Source organism: Drosophila albomicans, chromosome 4 (genome assembly GCF_009650485.2).
Source record: "Drosophila albomicans strain 15112-1751.03 chromosome 4, ASM965048v2, whole genome shotgun sequence".
Classification (NCBI taxonomy): domain Eukaryota; kingdom Metazoa; phylum Arthropoda; class Insecta; order Diptera; family Drosophilidae; genus Drosophila; species Drosophila albomicans.
This window is the reverse complement of record NC_047630.2, coordinates 1,779,284-1,803,077: the sequence shown is the minus strand read 5'-3', so window position 1 is coordinate 1,803,077 and position 23,794 is coordinate 1,779,284. Positions and strand designations below refer to the sequence as shown.

Here is a 23,794-nt window from a genome sequence, read left to right as displayed (position 1 = left end):
TAAGTCTGATGTCAGAGTGCGCGTGAGAAGCATAGTAAAGTTAGAAGGTGAAAGCAAAGCGAAGGCAAAGGGCTTTGCGAGAAGCGAGAAGCGAGCTACATTGGTCAGTACTCTCTGATAGGGTCGTAGATGCCTCTATCTGTCATTAACATACATACATTTTCTGTATACCTAAAGTTATATTACTATTCTACCAAATTTAATTTAAAATCCTTCGCCAATTTTGGTCGACATTTTCACATCATTGTAGTGGGGGCATATCGTCCTACGAGGTAGATCAGCTAAATATTCCCACATTTCGCTCAGCATTACAGTCCCATATCAAGTACACTCAGCCATTCCTGCAGCAGGTATATGCCTCGCACTAAATACATCCCCATATTCTCCATACCAACTCCGATTAACATACATATTAAAATTTCACACATTTATTTATTTTCAAAGTATATTTCGAAGCAAGAATATAAACGAAGACATTTTTGATTTTCATAAACGAAATTAGAACGTGCGTTAGTAACTAAAATTTTATCATGTGTGCATTTAAAAAATTTGAGCATTTTGAGCATTTTTAACTATACAGGCATCATCTTACACCACTTCAAGAGCGCAATTTGGACCGGAAAGCTTCAAGAGATCAGTGCAGCAGGCGAATGATTAATGGAGCGAATCAGAGCCAACGCCACTGCAACCGTTAACTATACATCCAATAATTTACAGAATATAAACGAAGACATTTGATTCTTATAAAGGAAATTAAAACGATACTTTCACAATTGCTGAAATTTGGTCCTGTGTGCATTTAAAAAATAAGAGCATTTTGCTATATATAAGCGAAAAACAGAAAGAAACTCAATGTCGTCAGGTTGTACTTATACTTCACCAATAGCCAATTAGTACCACCATATAGTATTGGATAAAATGTGGATGCATGTTAGGCAATTGAAGGCAAAGCGGTTGTCAACAAGTTTTTTTTGGGTGACATTTAAGGATGAATCAACGAATCTATCTCAAAGGTCATGCCTTGTCACATTATTTCAAGGAGAAGCTATTAAGAAAATTGCGAATAGCTTTTTCGAGATGGACATTGTTAATGTCACAAAACTATTACTTAGGATTTCGTTAAAAATGGATATCCTAGATGCGTGAAGCTTCTAGAACATTTGACGTTTACGTTTGTCTTAACTCAACGTTCCTCTCAGCACAACATATAATTGTAATCCATGCCTTTTCTTCCTTATTTAATATCTTTTCATTATGGGCTATATTCATCGATGTTCTCTTAAAGTCGTTCGCTACCTTTGCTCGCTACGGAATAAATAAAAAAGGGTAAGAAGAGGTGATTTGTAATTTTTTTATTCAATGTAGTAATTGAACTGTTTACTTCATAAAGAATATTAGACAGGCATTACTATGCATTTAGATAATTTGGCCGCACACCACTTCTTGCTCCGCGCAGGTGTTGACAATATCGCCAGTACCCAAAGTGTCCAATATAGATCACCCATTTTAAACGGACTTGAGTACGTTTGTGGACAATTTGTCATCTTCCTCGTTTAATCGGGGGTTCAGGGCATTATGATAACTGGGATCGTCTGGGTTATTGAGGCTGATCAAAAATATATCTATTTTATAGGGTCAGAGATGACTCAGTCTGCCTGTTATATACATAAACTTGCTAGAGGCACAAGGTTCAAGTACTCCAATTGTGATTTTGTCGAAAACAACACAGCGGTCATCTACCAGTCAATTCATGATGCCATTCCACATAAAGTTATTTTTGCCTAATATGAGCAACTGAGAGTTTACCATGTTATGCACGATGTGAAGCAGAGGTAAATTTAGAACTTGCCGAGAACTGACTTCTACCCGGAAGAGGACATACAAATGACCAGGCAATTTTTTTAGGCGTTAGGGAAAATAAACGTTGAGCTAAGAGGGCGTGTGCAGCAGTCACAATGGTGGACACTGTCATGACGTAAAATGTCTCCAGCGGTTTACTGAACTGTTTGGCAGTAACGGTCTTGGCGGCGTACTGGATGTTTGTTTGTTTGCCTACAATAGATTTGTTTCCCAAATTCGTCGCCCTTACCTTTTCTTTTAATATTAATTAATAATAAGTTAATTCTCTTTTTCAATTTAATTTATTTTTTATGTACTTGCTTGTAAATTAACGAATAAATTTAGTTACTGAGTAAATAAAAGCACTCACTTTTTTTTAACTACATATCTATGTATGTATATACAAACTTAAGTACATTTTCGGAGGCGTATGAATTTTGACTAATCAGCAATTATAAATTATGTTCACAGCCAATTCTTAAATTTACATTTAGTATTGCTTTAATTTTTCACATGCCGGTTGCCGTTGTCTTATACCTATTATTGTACTGAGTAATAATATTATTAAATACTACTATATATATATATATATATATATATATATATATATATATATATATATATATATATATATATTTATATTTCATATTTATATTTTATATTATATATATATATATTTATATTTATTTAATTGGAAGACTCGCCAAAACTGAAAAACATCCATTCGTAAGTTAAGTAGCTTGAACTCAGCAATAATTACATACTACATACGTATGTCCAAGTGTATATGACATATTTACACAATATGAGTCGATTAATTTAAGTTTTGTTTTAATTTTATCTATGAAAAATACTTTTTTGAATTAGAAAATCTAATATTTGTAATGAGTTCAATCAATTAACCACTGTTGATCATAAAATCACTTCAAATATTTTTTTAACAATATTCTAATCATATATATGTATATACATATAGAAATTAATCAATGCATATTTGTCACATTTGGGACTTTCAGTATTGTCACAATTGAATAAAAGTTTTCCCCATCTACATACATAATTATAATCTTATAAGTCTTTAAAGTTACTTCATTTTAGTTCTCACAGTTCTATATTATATTATTATATATATATATATATATATATATATATATATATATATATATATATATATATATTTAAATATATATTTTATCATTTCATATTATTGTAATATGACTATTGTCTGTAAATATTTAATTATGTATTTATAAGAAACTAGTTTTGTCAATGAAGAGGATCGTATTTTAGATAACCTCAAAACTAACTCAATTGAAATCCCATTTAAATGGGAAAATCTAAGTCCAACGTATGTTACAGTTAAAATAAAATTAAATTTAAAATTTTAGAATATATTTGTTATGAGTTAGGCCCTATCAGTCATATATTACATGAATTCATTCATTATATGAATTTAATTCGGTACTGAATAAAATGAAAATGTGGAAATATACAAACATGGATGACATGTTTATAAATATACACATTTACTTTAGATACTTAAGATAAAGAAATATATTAAGATCTTATGGGTATGCATATTATCTGACCAATGATAAATTATACAACCCATATTTACAATTCTAAGTATTTGCACTATCAGATATTCTTATGGAAAATACATCTATAGAACAAAAAAGCAAGGGAACACAAAATTACTCACGACTGTGCGGAGTTATAATTCCGTAAAGCGATTTGGAAACTATGCAAACTTATACAATATTCTTATTAAATAAGCTGAATTCGCAATGTTATCAGTATACAATAAATGGAAACCCAAACCTTTTCCACATTATATTATTATATCCCTATTGATTCATGATACAAAATCACGATTCGGATTCGCTGAGTAGTCATCGGAAAAACGTCCTGTGGCTGAAAGAAACATAGTATTGTAATATACGCTACATTTACTTATTTAGTTTAGTTTTCTTTATATAATGTATTTATATACTAGCCAGCAGCTTGTAGCTAGAGTTGTTATGGTGGGCATGGTATAAATTCAAACCAACTTCCAGTTTATGTTAAATTATAGTATTCTTTTGGTTTATAAATTTGATAGCTGGTAATGGTAACTTGCCAGTAGCTTTCTCCCTTTATTTTTATTAAGGTTGTGCTTTAACTGCATACATTTTTTTCATTTCTTCAACGCCATTTTTAAAAAAGAAAACCAACATTGCAATAATAATAAATAAGAAGTGTGCAGTAACTGTCTAGTGTGCTCGTGAGATGTCCGCTACCCATCTTGAAAATAATAGGATAATTATATTATTATTAATTAATATACCGCAAAAATACTGAAATATGCCAAGTGCAGTGTTTTCAGTATATTGATATAGTGGCATTTCAAATATAAAATAGAGTGTAAAATATACTAGATTGTCAGTGGTGCTAATAGTTGGTAATATCAACATATTCAATCACAACGCTCGGCTTATCAGAGGTTGCAACCATGCTGTTTAAATTGAACTCATTTATCTTCAAGACGTGGAGTACCTACATATGTATTATATGGTTAGTGGTAGTACTATATTGACATATGGGTAATTCCATGACGGAACTTGTCCCATGCGAAACACTTTACGTTGAAAATAACATAAACTGAAACAATTTTAAGAAGAAGAAGAAAATGTTATTTTTATAGCTCTATATAAGTACTTTAATTAGAGCTAAGAATGGTTTTGGAATTTACTTTCTGTTTTGTTTTCTGTTCTGATAATTGCAAAAAATAATAATCAAAAAAATTATATATATGTTATCGTAAAACAGAACAGGTTCCTAAAGCTTTAAGAATAACATTTTTTTTTTTTAAATCGTTTCATTTTATGTGATTTTCACTGTAAAGAGTCTCGCACGGGACAAATGCCGTCATGGAATTAAGCATATTAAATATAACCTTCGGAATATTTTATTTATTTTTTATTGAATTATTGGGTATATTTTTAGAATTAACAAAATATCTTTTTTACTTGTTGTGCAAAGTCTCGCGCACATTGGTATGCGTGTAAATGCAAAGCATTGCTACTGCGCAACCAAGTAAAAGTAAAAATTAAAATAAATTGTATCCCTGATTTTTAATGTTTTTAAATTAAATTAGTTAAATTAGTTGTTGTCCAGGTCTAGATTCTATAGTCATATTTGATCGTAATGGTTAGTTAGGCAACTATTACCCATTGGCCTAGTCATATCTGATCAATGATAATAGTTTTTTTTTTTTTTTTTTTTTTTTTTTTTGCGAGCTAAAACCTAAGCATTATCTGAAGCAGGGGGATATACGAGCAAGAAATAAAAATATTAAAACTACCATAGGATAATTTTACAGCAACTAGCTCAATATTAGAAGTGTGATCAATCAATTTTGAAGCAAATTGAGCATCTACTGCAATTAAAACCCCACCATCACGACGTACCTTGCGGTCACGTCTGTATAAGAAAAATCTACTAGATAAAATTTCCGTATCAAGAATGTCATTCTTCAACCATGTTTCAGTAAACGCAATGACAATGAAAGATATACTATTTAAATACAGGTCAGTACGTTTACTGCAAATGCCTCTTACATTCTGATAGCCAAGTAAAGAGGATGTTAGTTTTTTGAACTGACAGACATAGACGACGGCTTTGAAGTAGAATTCTTGCTACTATTAGGAAGAGAAACCGGAGACCGATTTTTCTTTTTAGCAACAAATTCTTTGACTAATAGGTGTTCCGGCCAAATCTCTTTACTGCACATCATGCTAAATTGTTAAGCGAGAACACTTATTTTAAAAGATGAAATCTCTCGTTCGTACGAGAAATTAAATTTGTCCACCTTTACACTGGCTTGAGATTTGGACTTAATATAAGCCCGAACATCATCAGATGTCGTTTCAGGGGCAAGCCTTGAGACAAAAATTTGTTTAAATTGACTCTTCTTTTTGATTTTAAGCCAGAAACATATCACACACAATATACATACGTGCGTATATAACAAAACATCGGAACACTACCATCGAGGTTGTCCTTTATTTTTAGATAAGTTGCTTGATAGCGCAGGAAAAGGGAATAGTCATTTTCAGAAATTTAGCAATTTTGACAGTCTGCCTGATCGTTAATACAAATTTTACCATATACACGTGCAACACATATATATTGTATATGTATATTCATGCACATACATATGTACTTACAATCATCCATTAATATAACCTGAGCATTTTCTGCATTTGTATTGACCACGGAGTGGGAAATAATATTGAAATCATCTTCAGTTAGTGTAGTGTTCCAGCGCGGTCTTCCATTTGGACGGTGTGCAGAAGTCACAGTCATTGCCGGTGTTGAGTATAGACTCAAATTAGTTGGACTTATAACACCTGACATTGTTGAAATTGATCCAGCATAACCCAGTAGCTGTAGATAAGATTAACACATCACCTTTAAACTCTTAAGATTTAACAAAATAAATTACCGAAGTTGATTGACTATGAAAATGATTAAAGTAATCCCGACTGTTCGTTGACGGATACATTTGCGTTGCCATTCGAGTTAGTGAGTTTGATGCAATTGGATGCATTTTACATCGTGTCACTTCTGTAGACACATGAGGACTTGCAGGAGATTGAGGCTGGGGCGATGCTCGTGTAACAAGGGTTGTGCAATCAGCAGCATTTGGATCCACATCAGCGTTATTTGGACTATGATTATTGCTCTCCATTGCACTCACATTTCTTCTATCCTGATCGATTAGATTTCCTTTGGCTGGTAGGTCACAACCATTAGTTAATCCTAAGCTGGATGACGATGGAGGTGATTGTAACGTTGCTAAATCCCCACTAGTTCGTATGATGGCCACTGGCCGTGCCATCGGAGGCAACATCGGAGGCAGCATTGCACTGTGATAATGAGGTGATTGAACGCCAACGCCAACGCCAGTCAATTTAGAGCTTCTCAGCTGTTGATGAATTTGATAGTGAGGGGAATGAGCAGCTAGTTGATGCGAGTGGGAGTGAGCATGCGAAAAAGCCTCTACTGAACCAGATGTCGATTGAATACTTGATGCATGTCCACTTTCTTGACAAACGTATGTTACAAAATCAGAAATATCATGAACTTCAGTTGAGAACTTTTCACCATGTTGCTGCTGCGATTGGGACTGAGATTGACCCTGCTCCTGATCCAAACTTGATGTATGTGTGGGAGCCAACACCCGAGGGCTGCTATGTTGTGGATAATATAGGGTATTCACTGGGCTAACAGAGCTGGCAATCAGTGCTGTGCAGTTATGATGCAAAATTGCTGTATTCACTGTAATTAATAACGAATATAGTATATTTATTATATATTCGACAAAATCACACAAATGTCCACTATTTTAACAAAATCAAAACAAATTACACGATTACCTATATCAAACAATACAAAAAAACGTAAAACAAGTAAGAAAGCTACAGTCGAGTGTACTCGACTGTGAGATACTCCCTACCCCTTTTGAATAAAAGCAATATATTTTGAAACAAACTTGATCTGCGTGCAAACATAACAAATGCTGTCGAAAAAATTATAGCTCTATCTCTTATAGTCTCTGAGATCCAGTGTTTCATACGGACAGACGGACATGGCTAGATCGTCTCGGCTGTTGACGATGATCAAGAATATATATAATTTATAGGGTCGGAGATGCCTCGTTCTACCTGTTACATACATTTCCTGCCGGCACAAATTTATAATACCGTTCTACCCTATGGGTAGCGGGTATAAAAAGCTAGTCGGTTGTGCTTGACCGTTAGATACCCGCTACCTATTTTCAATAAAATCATATTCTACAAATTTACCAAAAATCTACCTAAAATAATAAAATATACCGAAGGCTTAGACCATATATTAAAGCAATCTTGATCCGCGTCTAACATAGACGTAGACATACATTTCACCAAAGTTTGTTTTTTTTTTTTTGCATACCGACGGAAAAACAGTCATGGCTACATCCTCTTGGATGTTGACACTGCCCAATATTAGTTAATGCCTAACTTGTGTGATATAGTACATACTTGTCTACTTGTTTCTTAGATGCATATTTATTTTAGTGCAAAAGTTATAATTATGAAACATGTGTTGCGTCACAATATAGTATTCGATGGCCTATTCTTTTTTTTAAAATACTAAGTATCCATCTACATGCTATATCTTTTCATAACACTTGTTTGCTATTCGATAAATATGTATATATGTATGTACTGGGATTTTACCTTCTGGTGTTCGAATTTGTGAATTCACGGCTGCATTTGGAGGTTTATTCACAGGTGTGTATCGATGCACCGAAATAGCGGCAGAATCAGCTGTAACAGTAGCTGGATCAGCAATGGAATTAATGCTGTCAGCCGATCGAAGTATTACAGAGAAGCTTCCCGTTGTATAGTTATCCGTAGCTGAGCTAGATCGAGAAATAACTGGGGGTGACGCAGCGTGATTGATCTTATTGATTACATCAGTGGATCCTCCATTAGGTGCATCAGACCGCAACAAAGGCGACTGCGACAAATGCACATTTCTATGATTTTGATCGACAAAGTCAACTAGAAAAAAATATTTAATTAACATTAAACATTTAGACAACAACTAAAAATGGAAATGTCTCATTAATACTAACTGCTGTAAGCCCCTGGAATTGCGGTTGTGGTGGCGGAATTAGCCTGAACTTGGCTCTGAGAACTGGCTATTGGGGAATTTGGAGTAAGTTGATATGTATTGCAGTCAAAAGCCGCTGCTATATTTTCCCTTTTGATAATATTGGTGTGCAAATTGTTGTTACTGATTTCATCTAATATTGAGTCTGAAAATAATTAATTTATGAATTACAATTCATATTACTTTCATAATAACCAGTTTAAATATACCTTTAGATAATTTCCACAGCTCTTGAGATGAAAATACTCCAGTTGCTAGAATAATATCATTGCACACAACTCCATTGTATGGATTATGTCGTAATCCTCCTCTAGTTTTTGATTCTGTATCTTCCCCATTCTCATCCTCTCTATCAGAAATTAGTGAATTGCTATTGTTGCTTCGATTCTGATTCTGATTAAAATTCGTAATGTGTGGCGATCTAGCTGTTATTGCCGATGAGTTATGCGTATTGATAAAATTAGCCAAATATAAATCTAATTCTCTCACAGACACGTTTATGTGGTAAGGATTTACACAAAGGCCAGGATGAAGACATTCTGGATTTTTTTCTAATCGTTCTCCATCAGTACTCTCCAATGGTATAGCTTTAAAAAGTATTACCATAACAAGATCAAGTCGCCAGACTTTATCAGCTTGTCTCAAGCAATCGATACGCCGCATTTTGCCTTTTTGATCGGGATTCGAGAGAACACAAATCGATTTTCGTTTGCCGATAATTGATTGAACAAAATCCTCACGACTTTCTTGTGTTATATCCTTTCTCAGTTTGCCTAAAAGTCGAGAAGCCCATTTCTGTTTTACTTCAATTTTTTCATTCTGTAAAAATAATACATATTATTAATTTTGCGTTTCAATTGAATTGAATATAACATCATAATATCAACAATTACCTGTAACTCATCCTTACAATGCCTTTCTTCTTCTAATGACATTCGCTTTTCATGTTTTTTATAATACTTTCGCTTAGCAGCTTGCAAGTTAAACCAAGAGTACGAGAATGATTTGACGTATGGTAATAATGCCTCAATAAAGGGGTGAAATTCATCCTAAGTACACAAAAAAGATACACATAAATCATTGACACACATGCATTTAAAAAAGAGGGGAATGTAAAAATCTGTCATTTTTTTTTTTTTTTTTTTTATTTGGTCCCTATGTAAAGAAGCTTGATTTGTCACGATATTCAAGTTATGGTAAGAATATTGTTTTTGAGGCAAATTACCAAATTAAAATTAGTTTTGACTAAGTACTGCTACCTGCCAAAATATGATTTTTATGAGCTAAATAAAAAAGTCTAAATTTGTTGGACAACAAAAGCATTTTCATATTTTTTTGTGATTTCCTCATATAATATTGATTAACTATACACATGCTAAAAGCATAGTGAATTTACTTAAAGTTTTTATTTACGTTTTTGGGCTGGTCTGGTCTTTGAGTATTTATAGAAATAGGTTGTTTTTATGTAAGAATAACACACAGGAAGATAAAATATATGCATTTTCACAAATATAATGCTAATAGACATTTAGGTATACGAAATAAAAATATAATTAAAATAGAAGGATGCCACGATGCATACACTTAACATTTATTTATATGCCAATATATAAACAACAAAGTCAAATACATTTACATAAAAAATCCGTTGTAACATAAAGACATCAAAAATTGAGGATATGCCTTCAAGTATGGAAGAATGTATTTAAAAATTTTAATTACATTTAAATTATTATTTAGTAATGTTGAAAAATAGTATTCGATAGCATAGCGTTTCTTTTCCTATATGTATTTCCAGAGCAATTTTACACCTAGTAAATGAATTATGATTTGAAGTTGCAATTAATAAAATAAATTTTGACAAAATTCCTAGATCCATATGGGATCTAAAAATCTGGTCATTTATCTTTGGTTTTGCTATTATTATCACGTTATATATAGTAAAACATCCGTTTATATAGTATATAATGGAATATATAAATCTTACCTGTCCTGTTGAAGATGTTTGTAAATATGAGGATACGTCCGTCTCGATCATACAGCTTCTTAGTGCATCTGGTATAAACATACCTTGCGCAATAGAATGCTCATTGAATTTCTTTTAATATATTTGGATGATTATTTTTTGAAAGACATATTATAAACCCATACCAGCATCGCGTATACGTAATCATGAAATGTGTCAATATATCTTCGAGACAACAGAATATATCAAAGTCTAAATTATTATAGTTTTTTATAATTTTGAAATTATAACAGGCAAACTTGACCTGGAGTACTCGGAAACCAAAATTAGTGTCGGTGACGCTGAAATCAACGAAACAATTAGTTTTTCATATTTATTATTTACTTATGTTATAATATAATATAATATAATATAATATAATATAATATAATATAATATAATATAATATAATATAATATAATATAATATATAAAAGCAGTCTAATTTTGTAGCTACTTTCAATCATTGTAAATTAATGTTTTAGAGTATTACACAATTATTACACAATAACTAGCATAGTTCGTACGTAAGTAAATAATAACAGAATTGATTACGGCATGTGTTTATTCGATTCATCTCAGTCATGTAGTTATTCTGCAGAATATCACTGTTGGCTGGCCCATTTATAGAACAAGAGGACTCAAATTAATATGGCAGCATTCATTAAATTCATACACCCAAGACAATCAGAAAGTGACTGAGTAGGCACGACTTTCAAAACTGATGGCTTTTGACTAAATCTATAATAGCATTCCTACTGCAGGAGCCTTTAGTCACGTATACATATGTATGCACACATGTATGCACATACATACACAGAAGTATGTATGAGTTAATATGTATATAATTCTCTCTTTTCGATATCGCTCTCACCGTTCTCTATTTTTCTTTGTTTACAAAGAGAAAGATATATACGTCGGTAGGTAGGTGAAATATTTCTGTTTAGAAACCATATGCTACTATAAATGGAATATTCTATATTCTGATGGGATATGCTGCACCACAGCCGCGAGTATACTTCGCTACTGGTGAAATGAAATGCGCACACATTAAAATGCAAAGTGCGCATGACACTAAATAGCAAAGAGAAGACAAAAAAGAAAGCTAGAAAGCACACAAATTTGTGGGGGTTTCACTCTCTATCTGTATACCCTCTAATCGTCGAAAAGGGTAATATAATTTTAAGTAAACTCAAGTAACAGACAGAAGATCCAAGACCTTAGAGACTTAAAACGACAGAGTCGCAAAATTGATTATCAATATTCCTGAATGGATAATTTATGTACATATAACAATGACAATGATATATATATGTACATATGTAAACTGTTTATAAATAAATATAACATATATCCTAAATATCCTATTATAAAAAGAGTCGTAGTAACATTTATAAATTTTCCATTTGACATGCGCAAAATAATGAGCTTTGAAGAGAAACGGTGGTTTTAAAAAGTTTTATTAAGGACAAACATATGTAAATGCATACATATGTACATATACAAAGCTCTTTCAACGAAAGAAGCCGAGTGGACTTTCCAATTTTTTTTTTTGTGTAAACCGAGAGGTAAACGTAGTTTAATCAATAAAATAACATAAAGATTAATTGAGAAGAGGAATGCAATCTAATATTATATTATTTGTCAATATGCTAATAGCAATATAAAATAGAACTGTAATCCTGAACATATTATAATTGTGTGTATCATGGTGTTTAATAAGGTGTCGCTATGTAATAAGCTTTCTGTATTCGGGTTGTTGTACATTAGAATTCGGTTACTCTCATTTTCATCCCTGCTGTTTAGATACCTTAACTTATACATAAATAAATAAATCATCAAAGTGAATAGTAATATGAAAAAATAGAAAAATTTTAAAATTTTAAAATAAAAGCAAAGCTTTTATTACGGTGTAAAACTACTTGAATATACATAATTTTCTCCAGATTTATGCCCACAAAAACTCATGAGCTAATGTCAATAAATTGTTTTTAATTCCATTTAATCAAAAGGAGTACTTTTATGAACATTTTAAGAAGGTAAAATAACATAGCTCAATTAACTGTTATAAACAAACTTATCAATACTAAAAAGTGGATAGAATTAAAAAAAGTATGAATAAACACACTGTTTTTATATTGAATAAAAATTTACATGTATATCTTGAATTGAATTGAGTGATGACTTAAACAAAATTACTATGTAATAGTTTCAATTATTAACATATGTACAATTCTATATATGCACATATCTGAAAAAGAAAAACCTTATGCAAGAAAATAATATTACCATCATCATTGATATACATAGATATATTACATATATGTAAATAACATAATATAAATGAAAAAACCCGCACAATGTTAATAGCAGCATTAAGCATTTTCACCATTTATCTACATTTTGCCCATTGATATTGAGTTTTTTATTTTATTCGCTTATAAACTTATGTTATATAAATATGTGTATCCTGCACAGTTAAAGATAATTTTGAGATTTCACTAAGAATTTTAACCTGACATAAATCGTCGATATTACTATCAAGCACAATCAAGAAGAGTCACTACGTAATATGTAACAATACATTTTCAGAAATGGCGAGCTTAATACTAATAGCTTGCCTAGCTATACTGGGCCTAATTATCGCTATAGCCCTATTTTTAGCCGGCGGATACCTATGGTGGAGGCATAAAAGATCCCAGTTACAGTTTATAGAACCAAATGAAGATGAGGAATCCAGTAGTTATAGCTTGAGGTGAATACAATTTTTGCAAATAACAATATAATCTTAAATTTAATTTATTTTACTCTAGGGCAACACAAGATATTGTGGACTCTAACAATCCTCCTAGCAAGCCGCCAATCCCGATCGTACAAACAACAACTCCACTTCAAAATAACATTAATCGAAAATTGAACGGCTTTTTAAATCTTAGAACACCTCTCATTGGGTAGGTCACTTTTACTAAAGTATAATTGGTATTACTTTTGAACTTTCTAGGAGAAAAATATATTTTTTGTATGAATTAAAGAATCATAAATATTGAAAAATGGAGGTTCTACAAAATAATGACGTAATCAAAACACTATAACAGTTTTGTGAAGTTTTGAGTTCTTCCAATCGATTGATAACTGATTTTTTAAAATCTTTGTATTAATAAATTTATTTGAAAAAAAAAATTAAAAATTTTAGGGGCAGCTCAATAACAACACCAGCAAAAGCATTAAACACAAGCACAGGACCAGCTACAAATGACGGTACATCAAAAGATTCTGCTGTAAGTATGAAAAATAATTCTTCAATATGCACGAACATATTTCTTCAAACTTTTTATTGTGCAAACATTCAAATTGGTATTTATACACATTAATTTATTATTTTGTTTTATTCATTTTTAAAAGTGGTTACAACTAACAATTATAGTAGCTCATTCAATAAAATTTTTGTTTATCTTTTTACTATAGAATAAAAGTATCTCTATGACCGATATGTACCTTGATAGCACAGACCCAAGTGAGAATGTTGGACAAATACATTTTTCGTTGGAATATGATTTTCAAAATACAACCTTAATATTGAAGGTCTTGCAAGGAAAAGAACTTCCAGCAAAAGATTTAAGTGGTACCTCAGATCCATACGCACGAGTGACATTGCTCCCAGACAAAAAGCATCGTTTGGAAACAAAAATTAAACGAAGAACACTGAATCCTCGATGGAATGAAACTTTCTACTTTGAGGGCTTTCCAATACAAAAGCTTCAAAGTCGTGTAAGTGTGTGTAATTAACTTTTTTTTTATTTTTTTTTTTAATGGCTAAATACTAAACAAATTTGTATTTATTATAGGTACTTCATTTACATGTCTTCGATTATGATCGTTTTTCGAGGGACGATTCAATTGGGGAGGTATTTTTACCACTCTGCCAGGTATGATAATATGGCATACATTTAATTAGTAATTCACTTTTTCCCATTCAAGTATTTTCAATCAAAAGAATTAAGACCCTAGAGTTGAGGTCGTCTTTTGCCATATAAAATTATTTGTTGAATAATAATAATATGATAATAATAAGTTTCCTTATTTGATCTCAAGCACAAGGAATCAAAACAATTCTAGTTATTATTGTGTATTCCAAAAATCCCGAAAGCCAAAAAAAAGCTTGTTAAGATTTTTATACGCTGAAGTAGTTGTGGCAAAATTATAAAATAAACTTCATATTGTTTTAAAGATCTGCTCAATCATGTTATGAATGTATAGCTTTTTCCTTCCCTTCATTATTAATTTATCGTTCCACTGAGGTTTTTAATATGATGCTCCAATAACTGCTTGCATACAAATATTCACATTTGAATTGAAGTTTATTTTCAAATTGCTCATAGTTATGCAGATTCTTTTCTGTAGAACATCTGTCGATCCATAGATATATCGGTCATTAGAAAATCGAACTATTGTTCCAGTGGGCATATTACGTGTGAAATGAGGGTAGGTGAATGGAAATAAGTTTGTGAAACTTCAGCTTTGATATCTCTCATATTTGACTTGGAGCTTTAACAGAATTCTGTTTTACAGCTTTTTTGTTTTGTACTTAGGTTAACTCCTCCCTTGCTTATCTGGTTCGTTCAAGTTGTTCTGATAGGGATGTGAGTCTGTTAGCTCGTTTCCTCAACTTAGACCTCTTGCGCCAGATAGAGATGATGACCAGCCCGGTTGTAATCAAAACCTGTGTAACAACACCACTTATGATAGGTCTTGAGACGACCTTCTCTCTCAACCCTCCGATGTAGCGAAGGTTATCAACGCCTAGCTGGTGGAGAAGCGATAGGCTCAGTTCGTTCTTGAACTCCGTAATGTTAACGCTTGAGACAGCAGACACTGAAGGTTTCTTTTTCAGCTCGCCACGTCTGTTAACGAAGCGGGTTCTATTAATGAACACCTCATTATCGAATGCCACAAGAATGGTGCCTGATACCGTTTGAGTTGGTACGGCACTTCCGGTTATATCGGCGGTGGCTTCGTTGATAACAATTAATCCATCGTCAATTTTTTCCACTGACTCCAGGTAGTCAGGTCGAGCGGAGCAGTGTGCCGTGGTTGAGCGCACGTATTTCCTCGATGCTTCCTGCAGAACGCAGTCCTCACAATTTCGCCACAGGTGTCGACAGCGATGAATTCTCTGTTACAGTCTGATACTACATCACCACGTTCGAAATATAGTAAGCCATTGTTCTTTTGAACAGGGTAAACTCTAATTTTTTTAGCAGAATTAATCTGTCAGCAAAAACAAAAACTAATATCGGACCATAAATTTTGCACTTAACAGATACAATACAAAAAAAAAACTCTGTTTCGATTAATATAAGAGATAATATGTACCAAAAACTCACAGCTTACGGACAAAATATATGGAGGTCAAACTTATAATGAGTATTGAAGTTTATTTGCATTTGTTACATAGTTTAATATACCATGTATACATATGCAAATTCACAACACAGTTTTCAGCTAACATATATTCATGTACCGTCAATTGCACAAATACAACATCCGTGGTAATGCTGGTGTTCTCCTTGTTATCCCTCTCGGAGACAACTCCCAGTAAAATTTGAGGTGGCGGCGGCGCAGTATCGCTGCAAATCACTCCTCTTAATTTCTGCCAGATCGCCGAAATTGGCCTCTCGCTTGCAGCTGAAGACTATTAGATGATCCGCTGAAGCTTTCGAAGGGGTCGTGCAAAAGCGTTCAACACTTTCAAAGCTTTCCCACAAGCTTTTTGTTTGCTGCCGGGTGACGATACGATACTCAATGTTGGCTGCTGGACGGAATCGAGTTGCACAAAAATATTTCCCGCACTATGCACTTTTTATTTGACTATTTATCTATTGTCTGTTATTTGGCGATCGTCGCACTTTATTTTTCAATATATACATATTTTTTTCTCTTTTGCGCGAATCACCCAGACAAAATTAACCAGTGTCTTGCGAGAACCTCATCACGAATAAAAAAAAAGATGGCTTGTCAATAGGACATTGAACTTTGATACATTCTTAACTTCCCATTCTTTGACATTCACTGCCTTTAAGATCGCTAACAATCTGTAAGCGATGTTGAAAAGCCCCACACACAAATGGCGCTAACAAATTTATAGCTTACAAAATACAAATATCCTAAAAGTTTATACTAACACTGAACAATTTTCTACATTTAACATTTAATTGACAAAAATTGTATTTTTAACATATATAAACATAACTTTGATAAATACATAACATACATATGTATATTAAATTAACTACGTTTTTAATACCACACCAGAGCTGTGGCGCTTGCACTTTTTGTTTCTTCCTAGGCAAAAAAAACTTTGCTTACTTTTAGGCCCATCCACGAAATGAGTGCGGCTCAAGCGACCACTACAATAGTTCTCGTAAAGATTTCATGAGCTCATTTATTTTTACTTGAAGCTTAGAATTTATTTCTATTTGACTGTGTTCAGCTTCTATTAGTTCATCTTGCCTAAGCTTAACTTGTTCCCAATCATCAAAATCTGGATTGCCTGCAATCACCTTTAAAACCATTCTGATAATGTTAATGCTTCTCGCATGTCTATGGTGAACCCTTAGTGACTCCATTAACATCCTAATGTGTTTTAAGTCTTTAGTTATTATTTGTCTTAGATGTATTTGTTCCACTTAGGTCAATTGTTTCTCTATCTCTCCTACAAATACATCGTATGAAGTCAAGTTCGTCGAATGTCCGAGGTATCTGTACTCGTCCCAAATTACTACGTCCCCATCTACTATCGATATGTAATTAGCATTAGAGTAGTCTGCCATAGATATTCCTGATTCCGTCAATGCAATAAAGGTCCATAGTAGAAGTATCCGTCGCCCGAAGTCGGCTTCAATTGTCGCTTCATTGTATAATGGTGAGTTTATTCCCCAGTCTCCTGTTTTTCTTAACTAAGACCTTATCGCCGATCTGATACCTTGTCCTGTCTATTTGCATTTTCCCGCTCGAGTGTCACGCTCATCTGAGCGTTTTCTATTCTTTTTTTACACCTGAATCGATCTCTGCCGATGCTGATAGATCTATAGGTCGATTATTTGTGACCGAGTGTATGGTTCTGTTGTACTCAATTGTAGATAGCAAGATTAGATCGATTGTTTGATCAATCATTTTGTCTAGCTTCATGCAGCGTGCTTTTCCAACAATGTACTATGAAACCGTTCTACTTGACCATTGGAGGTACTATGCAAGGGGGATGCATTTTCGATTCTAATGTTGAAATTATTTGACAACATGGTGACAATCGTATATGAGTTTAATGATCTCTCGTTATTACAATAGATTACTTTTGTCTTTGGGAATAAATTTACCAGTTGTAATATTGGGCCTGTAATATCCGCAATAGCTCTGGAGTTTATTGGGTAGATTGAAGCGAATTTAGAGAATTTATCAATGCATGTCAGAAAAAATTTTCCATCTGAGGAAAAAATATCCACATGCAGAGCGTCTCCCACACATGAGGGTATTGGTGTTTCGCCTAACATGCGTTTCTTAGCGTGACGGTTGTATTTAGCCTTCGAGGAAATCGTGCAGTTTGCCGCGATTTCTTGGGCTCGTCTACCCATTTTTGAAAAAAGTAATCCTGCAGTATCTGTTTAATGTTATCCTGAGCGGCCCTGTGGTCCCTATTATGTTCTGCCGTTACTATTTCCCTTTGCTCGGTCTTGTCCGATATGTCGTTGACCCTATGTTTAGCATATCTAAATGTCGTTGAGGGGTATAACTCCACAAGCCTATGCTAGACAATTGGTAATATAGGAAGTTCTAAGTTTACTAAGTCTTGAAGTGTGTCTAATAGTCAATCTTTGTTCGAAAAGTGGACAATGTACCTTTGCTTTGTTTTAAAGATTATGTGAGTTTTCATCGATGGTACTTGCGCCTCTTCATTCACAATCAGGTTATGGAAACAGTTAAAAGGTTTCTCCGTAGTTTCGATTGTGTGAATTGTGGCTTGATCAGACCCTACATCACTCTGCAAAGTATTTATGGGCTGTCGGGATAGCGCGTCAGCTACGCTATTTTCTTTGCCGGGTTTGTAAATTATGTTGGCGTTGTGTTCGTCAACAAAAGCGTTCCAGCGTTTTAACTTGGTATTTGGATTTCAGGGTCAGAAACTGCAAAGGTCAAGGGTTGATGGTCTGTATGGATATTCAAATTGCGAACTCCGTATAAATAATTGCGGAGCGTCTTTAATAACCACACGATGGCAAGAAGTTCCCGCAAAACTGCCTTCATTGCCCCTCAGTGTCCTAGATATCATTGTTATGGGACGCCCTGCCTGGGATAATACAGCACCAAGTCCGAAAGCAGAGGCATCTGTTATCAAGTCAAATAGTTTTTTAAAGTCCGGGTAATTACGTCTTCCGATTACAGAATTTCTTTTAGCTTTTCAAACGCTTTCAACATGTCCGTAAATGGTCTGACGATAGTAGAAAAGGCCTTTATGAAGTATCGGTAGTAAGTCCCAAAAATTATCGCAAGCTGAAGAGAGTGCACTCTCAAATATCACGTATACGTCATGATGTCTATATGGGCATTGAAGTAGGCGTGGTCAAACTTACTTGAAAGTTTGCTTAAATATTTAGAGTGGTCTATTAATGAAATATGCCAAGTTTCAGCTCGATAGATGCAATATTCGATTTTATGCCACCAAATCGGGATTTGGGACCATAGTGGAGTGGTAGAAGTCTGAAACTTTGTTATAGCTTCAACTTTTCTGGTGCTTTCTTGATACCACCTCTAGCAACCACAAACCCTAGGTATTCTACGCTTTTCCGAAAGAACTTGTATTTTTCCTGCGAGACTCTCATTCCAGCATTATATAGGTACCACAATACGCATTCGATGTGTTTAATATGCTCTTCTTTTGTCTATGAAAATATCATTACATCATCTACATAGACTTAATCTATTTTCCCAATGAGCTCTCTTAAGATAGATTGCCTTTTTGGCGGTCCTTTTCCGCCAACGTAATCTGGTGGAATCCTGATTTAAGATCTAGCGTTGTAAAGAATTGAGCCTCTCCCATGTTTGACAGTATTGTCGAAATGGATGGGATTGGGTGTTTGTCGTCTATCGTCACGCTGTTTAGCTTCCGATAGTTCGTCAGTTCCTTTCTTGTCAACAACCCAAATGGGGCTGTTGTATTGTGACTTATATGTAGTAGATGTTCTTATTATGTCATCTCTAAGTAATTGTTTGACTTCTTGATTAACGGAGTTCTGCTACACCCATTGGATGTCGGTATAATTTTGATTACATTTGTTCATTTGGCTATTGTGTTAATATTATATGGAAGTACCTCGTTAGGTTCTGAAAGGGCTTTTGATACTTTTTATATAATTTTGTTAAAGTCATCTTTCACTGCAAGCGACACCTTTGTACAATCGATCTGAATAAAATTGGCATTTCTGCATTTTACGAATTCGATTGGTTCTGTGCCATTTACGTTGTTGGCAAGGTCAATATTTGCATTAATCTTCTTTAGAAGATCAAGACCGATAATGCCATTAAACTCTGTTAGATCGTTTAAAACGAAAAAGAAGGATTTCTCCTTGAAAATTTCTATCTTACATTTCTGGATGATGCTGGTCGACCCATGAATTGATGTCACTGTGAATGGCTTTTTTACTGGAATGAAGTATTTCAGCTCTGGTCATGGTTTGACGTTATTCTTTGAAGCTCCTGTGTCTAGAAATAATTCTATAATACGCCCTGGTAGTACTCGTTTGACGTACGGTAGCAAGGACCTCCCTTTGAAAAATGTCAGTTGTCAGCATCAGACTCGTCATCTGGCAAGTCGTCTTGCACCTCAACTATTTCGCTTTCTGCTCTATTCAAATATTCCTCATCTCGGTCGTCATTCTGCACGCCTTGGGTAGTGTGGTTAAATCTTTGGCGGCTTTGGCCGCTCAAGCCGGAGGGTTTATTGGAGCGAAAGTTTGTTGGCTGCCTGAATTTAGACATGGAGGGGTCAACTTCCATTGGTTCAGGGCCCCCAGTGTGATGGTCTTGTTGATTAATAGAGTAAGTTTTCGTTCTACCTGATCATAATACTCTAATAGAGGTCTTTCCCCTTGACGCATTAGCTCTAGTTGTTGTTGGATGACGCGTACGGGTGTTTTGTCCACGTATGTGAAATCCAATCGGGCTAATATGACATTAAAAAACGAACATGGCTATATCGTCTCCCAAGCTGTATTAAAATCTTTTTTAAAGTTACTCGCCATTTAAACAGTGAAAATTTAAATTAATGAGGGCACTCATTTAAATAATAACAACAATGAAAAAAACAATAAATTTGTATTATTTACGATTTAGGTTGACTTCGCGGGAAAACAGTCATTTTGGAAAGCCTTGAAACCACCAGCTAAGGATAAATGTGGTGAACTATTGTCCTCACTGTGTTATCATCCATCAAATTCTATATTAACATTGACATTGATAAAAGCAAGAAACCTAAAGGCCAAGGACATTAACGGAAAATCAGGTACATTTTTTCTTATAATGGTGTATGGTCAAGGATAATGGGTATTACAATTTATTATACTTTAAAGTGTTCAAGGGTACAAATTCGACATTAAGCCTAAATCCTATTTTATTATATTTTAGATCCATACGTAAAGGTGTGGCTACAATTTGGAGATAAGCGTGTAGAAAAGAGAAAAACGCCTATATTTACATGTACGTTAAATCCAGTTTTTAATGAATCATTTAGTTTTAATGTTCCATGGGAGAAAATACGAGAATGTTCTCTAGATGTTATGGTTATGGATTTTGATAACATTGGACGAAACGAACTGATCGGCAGAATATTATTAGCTGGTAAATACACACTATTTTTAAAAATATAATTATGTACATCAGTTTATACTTCTTCACAGGTAAAAATGGTTCAGGAGCTTCGGAAACAAAACATTGGCAGGATATGATCTCAAAGCCTAAACAAACCATTGTTCAGTGGCATCGTTTAAAACCAGAATAATTATATTAAGAATTGCAAAAATGTATGCAACATTATAAGAAAATTTCTCTTACATACAATACATAGTAAACCTGCCTATTTTTCAGTCCAAGTTTTTTCTGTGTTTCTACGATTTTTTTGTATGCGAACGTTAAGTATGATATGCCTAATGGATCTTGGCTACATTATAGGCAGATGTGAAAATGATGTAAAGTGATGACAGTGAAGCGCAAACATTTATAAAAATACGTTTAGCATAACTTAAACTAGCTGCACTATGATTAAGATGACACGCATTCGCGCAAACGTTAAAAAAGTAATATTGTAATTTATGGTTGCGAAATATGATGTAATGTATCTGACGTGGTTATCATTTTTATTGCTTCATTATAAAAAATTGAAGTTGAGCTGAAGGCATTTGAATAGCTTGAAACACAACTAGTAACAGCATTAAATTTCAAAGTTTTGTAATGGTACTTACAGTTAATTGTAACAAGTCTTAACTAAATAAATAAAATACAAAAAAAATATTGTTCGCACTGGTAAAAGCCAAATTAATACAAATTGTATTTAAATTTCAATGGGCATTCATTAATTTAATAATACAAAAAAAAAAAGTTTTAATGAAAAATATTTGAGAGGTGTAATGCTTACATATAAGGACACCATATAAATTAGTTTAAATTAAATATTTAACGAAGACCTTATATAAAACTAAAGAAAACAAAAAATTTTTTCGTATCTAACGATGGAATGAAATATATTAATCGCGGGAGTATATATGTATATAATAGAAGTGTTGAAAATTGTTATTAAATAATAGATTCTAATATTAATTCGTAAAACGATGTTGTTACAAATTACTTACATAAATGCGAAATGTTGTTTCTATTACAAAAAAGCAGCTATATGTTTGAAGTCAAGTTAAAATATAAATATATACAATTATACGTAGCCTAAACAAATGAAAATAACTATTTAAAAGGATAGGAACATAGGTTATAAACAAATAAATATTTTTATTAGAGACGACAATTAGAGATAAAATATTGAAATAAAAAACATAATTAGTAACTGTAAAGAAATTAGCCAACCATTGCCGGAACAAGCGTCTAGAGAGATCAAGTGCAAATATAAACACAATTTAACAAAGGAAAACAAATTAAATAAAAAAAACAATTGAAGCTAAGAGTTAAACAAAAAATTGATTTGAAATTGATAGAGAAACTGAGTTTAAAAAACGAAAAATCGAAAATTCAACCCACCTTGAAATTACATATTTGTTATATACCTGTTAAAATATATTAAAAATCAATTTATGATAATTAAATAGCTGCAAATAAATCATTTTTAACCTATACTGACATCTTTTCTAGTTTCTAGTGCGTAACAAAATAACTATTAAGAATCAACACTAAATTTGGAGCCAACGGCAGTGTCAGCAAAACAAGCGTCGGCTCTCTTTGCACAGAGTAATCCTACCTGTCGACTAACAACATCTAGCTCCGCTGACGATATAGTTATTCTTAGCCAGTGCAAGCATTAATCCAACCAGGTCTTTATCTGGCGTAAATGAAAAATTAAACAAGAATGCAAGCAAATTACGTTTACCTGAACAATCAAGGCTATAAACCTCTCGCATTTAGTAACACCGCAATTAATTCAAGTAACATATCTTTGAATATAACCGAATAGAAGACAGACGTAGTATCAGCTTGACGAGCCGTAGGCACGTCGGTGCCTTGACTTGTCGTTAGCACTCTTCTTAGGTGCCACTCGTTAGAGCGGAGATTGTTTTCCTTGACGAAGACCATATCACCGATCTTCAGGTTCCTCGTACTGGATGGCCAATTGGTCCGATTATGCAGATCTATTAGGTACTTATCGTTCCAGCGGAAACAGAATTGTTGGTGGATAGCCTTCAGTCGCTGCCAGCGATTCAGGATGGAGCTGACCGGTTGGTTGACTTCCGGCTCCAACACAGAAATTAGCGGGCCACCTACTAGGAAATCGCCGGGAGCGAAGATCAGTAGGTCCGTAAGCTCCTAGTGTCAGGATAAGTTCTTGTGGTTGTGCTTCGAGATGATGCACGCTCTGGGCGCTTTAAGGAATTCGGTCGAGATTATCTTTTCGGCTCCAACGAAGGTCTTACCGTTGTCCGAATACATCGTGCTACTAAACGGGAAAAGCAGCCAGGAAATTTTCCGTCGTGAGGTCCGACGA

General features: G+C 33.6%; 2 protein-coding genes across 8 annotated transcripts in view; one reads left to right on the top strand and one right to left on the bottom strand.

Moving 5' to 3' along the window:
- Nucleotides 1-22,929, top strand: part of LOC117573142 (synaptotagmin-7) — a 29,064-nt gene extending 6,135 nt beyond the window's left edge. Inside the window, exons 1-10 of one of the 5 annotated variants that reach the window (XM_034256079.2) lie at nt 12,090-12,113; nt 13,138-13,300; nt 13,359-13,496; nt 13,739-13,823; nt 14,011-14,313; nt 14,391-14,471; nt 20,929-21,097; nt 21,220-21,432; nt 21,492-21,614; nt 21,679-22,929. In XM_034256079.2, coding sequence (XP_034111970.1) covers nt 13,140-13,300; nt 13,359-13,496; nt 13,739-13,823; nt 14,011-14,313; nt 14,391-14,471; nt 20,929-21,097; nt 21,220-21,432; nt 21,492-21,592 — 1,251 coding nt within the window. In that variant the 5' untranslated portion in view covers nt 12,090-12,113; nt 13,138-13,139 and the 3' untranslated portion in view covers nt 21,593-21,614; nt 21,679-22,929. Of the gene's footprint in view, nt 1-12,076; nt 12,114-12,427; nt 12,585-13,137; nt 13,301-13,358; nt 13,497-13,738; nt 13,824-14,010; nt 14,314-14,390; nt 14,472-14,523; nt 14,569-20,928; nt 21,098-21,219; nt 21,433-21,491 lie in introns of those variants that run through there. The other 4 variants (XM_034256078.2, XM_034256080.2, XM_052006316.1 and 1 more) reach the window with 4 other exon arrangements.
- On the bottom strand, nt 3,045-11,276 carry LOC117573141 (uncharacterized). 3 transcript variants are annotated; one of them, XM_034256073.2, is made up of 9 exons: nt 11,073-11,276; nt 10,529-10,848; nt 9,435-9,590; nt 8,751-9,360; nt 8,504-8,686; nt 8,103-8,429; nt 6,326-7,161; nt 6,048-6,267; nt 3,045-3,753 (listed from the first exon to the last, which is right to left on the bottom strand). In XM_034256073.2, exons 2-9 carry the CDS (start codon nt 10,607-10,609, stop codon nt 3,695-3,697), a joined length of 2,472 nt encoding a protein of 823 aa, XP_034111964.1. In that variant the 5' UTR covers nt 10,610-10,848; nt 11,073-11,276; the 3' UTR covers nt 3,045-3,694. The 3 variants fall into 3 exon arrangements, with proteins under 3 accessions (XP_034111964.1, XP_034111965.1, XP_051862275.1); XM_034256074.2 differs by having other exon boundaries at nt 11,101-11,276; XM_052006315.1 differs by having other exon boundaries at nt 9,435-10,352; nt 11,073-11,275.
- Nucleotides 22,930-23,794: the final 865 nt, after the last annotated feature.

What these genes read in the sequence shown, in the direction of transcription:
- LOC117573141 (XM_034256073.2), bottom strand. Translation starts at nt 10,609, where the DNA reads ATGTTTATACCAGATGCACTAAGAAGCTGTATGATCGAGACGGACGTA. An exon ending in ACAAATTCGAACACCAGAAG is followed by an intron (nt 7,162 to 8,102) that starts GTAAAATCCCAG and finishes TATTAATTACAG; the next exon opens with TGAATACAGCAATTTTGCAT. An exon ending in GGTTATATTAATGGATGATT is followed by an intron (nt 3,754 to 6,047) that starts GTAAGTACATAT and finishes TGTTTCTTTCAG; the next exon opens with CCACAGGACGTTTTTCCGAT.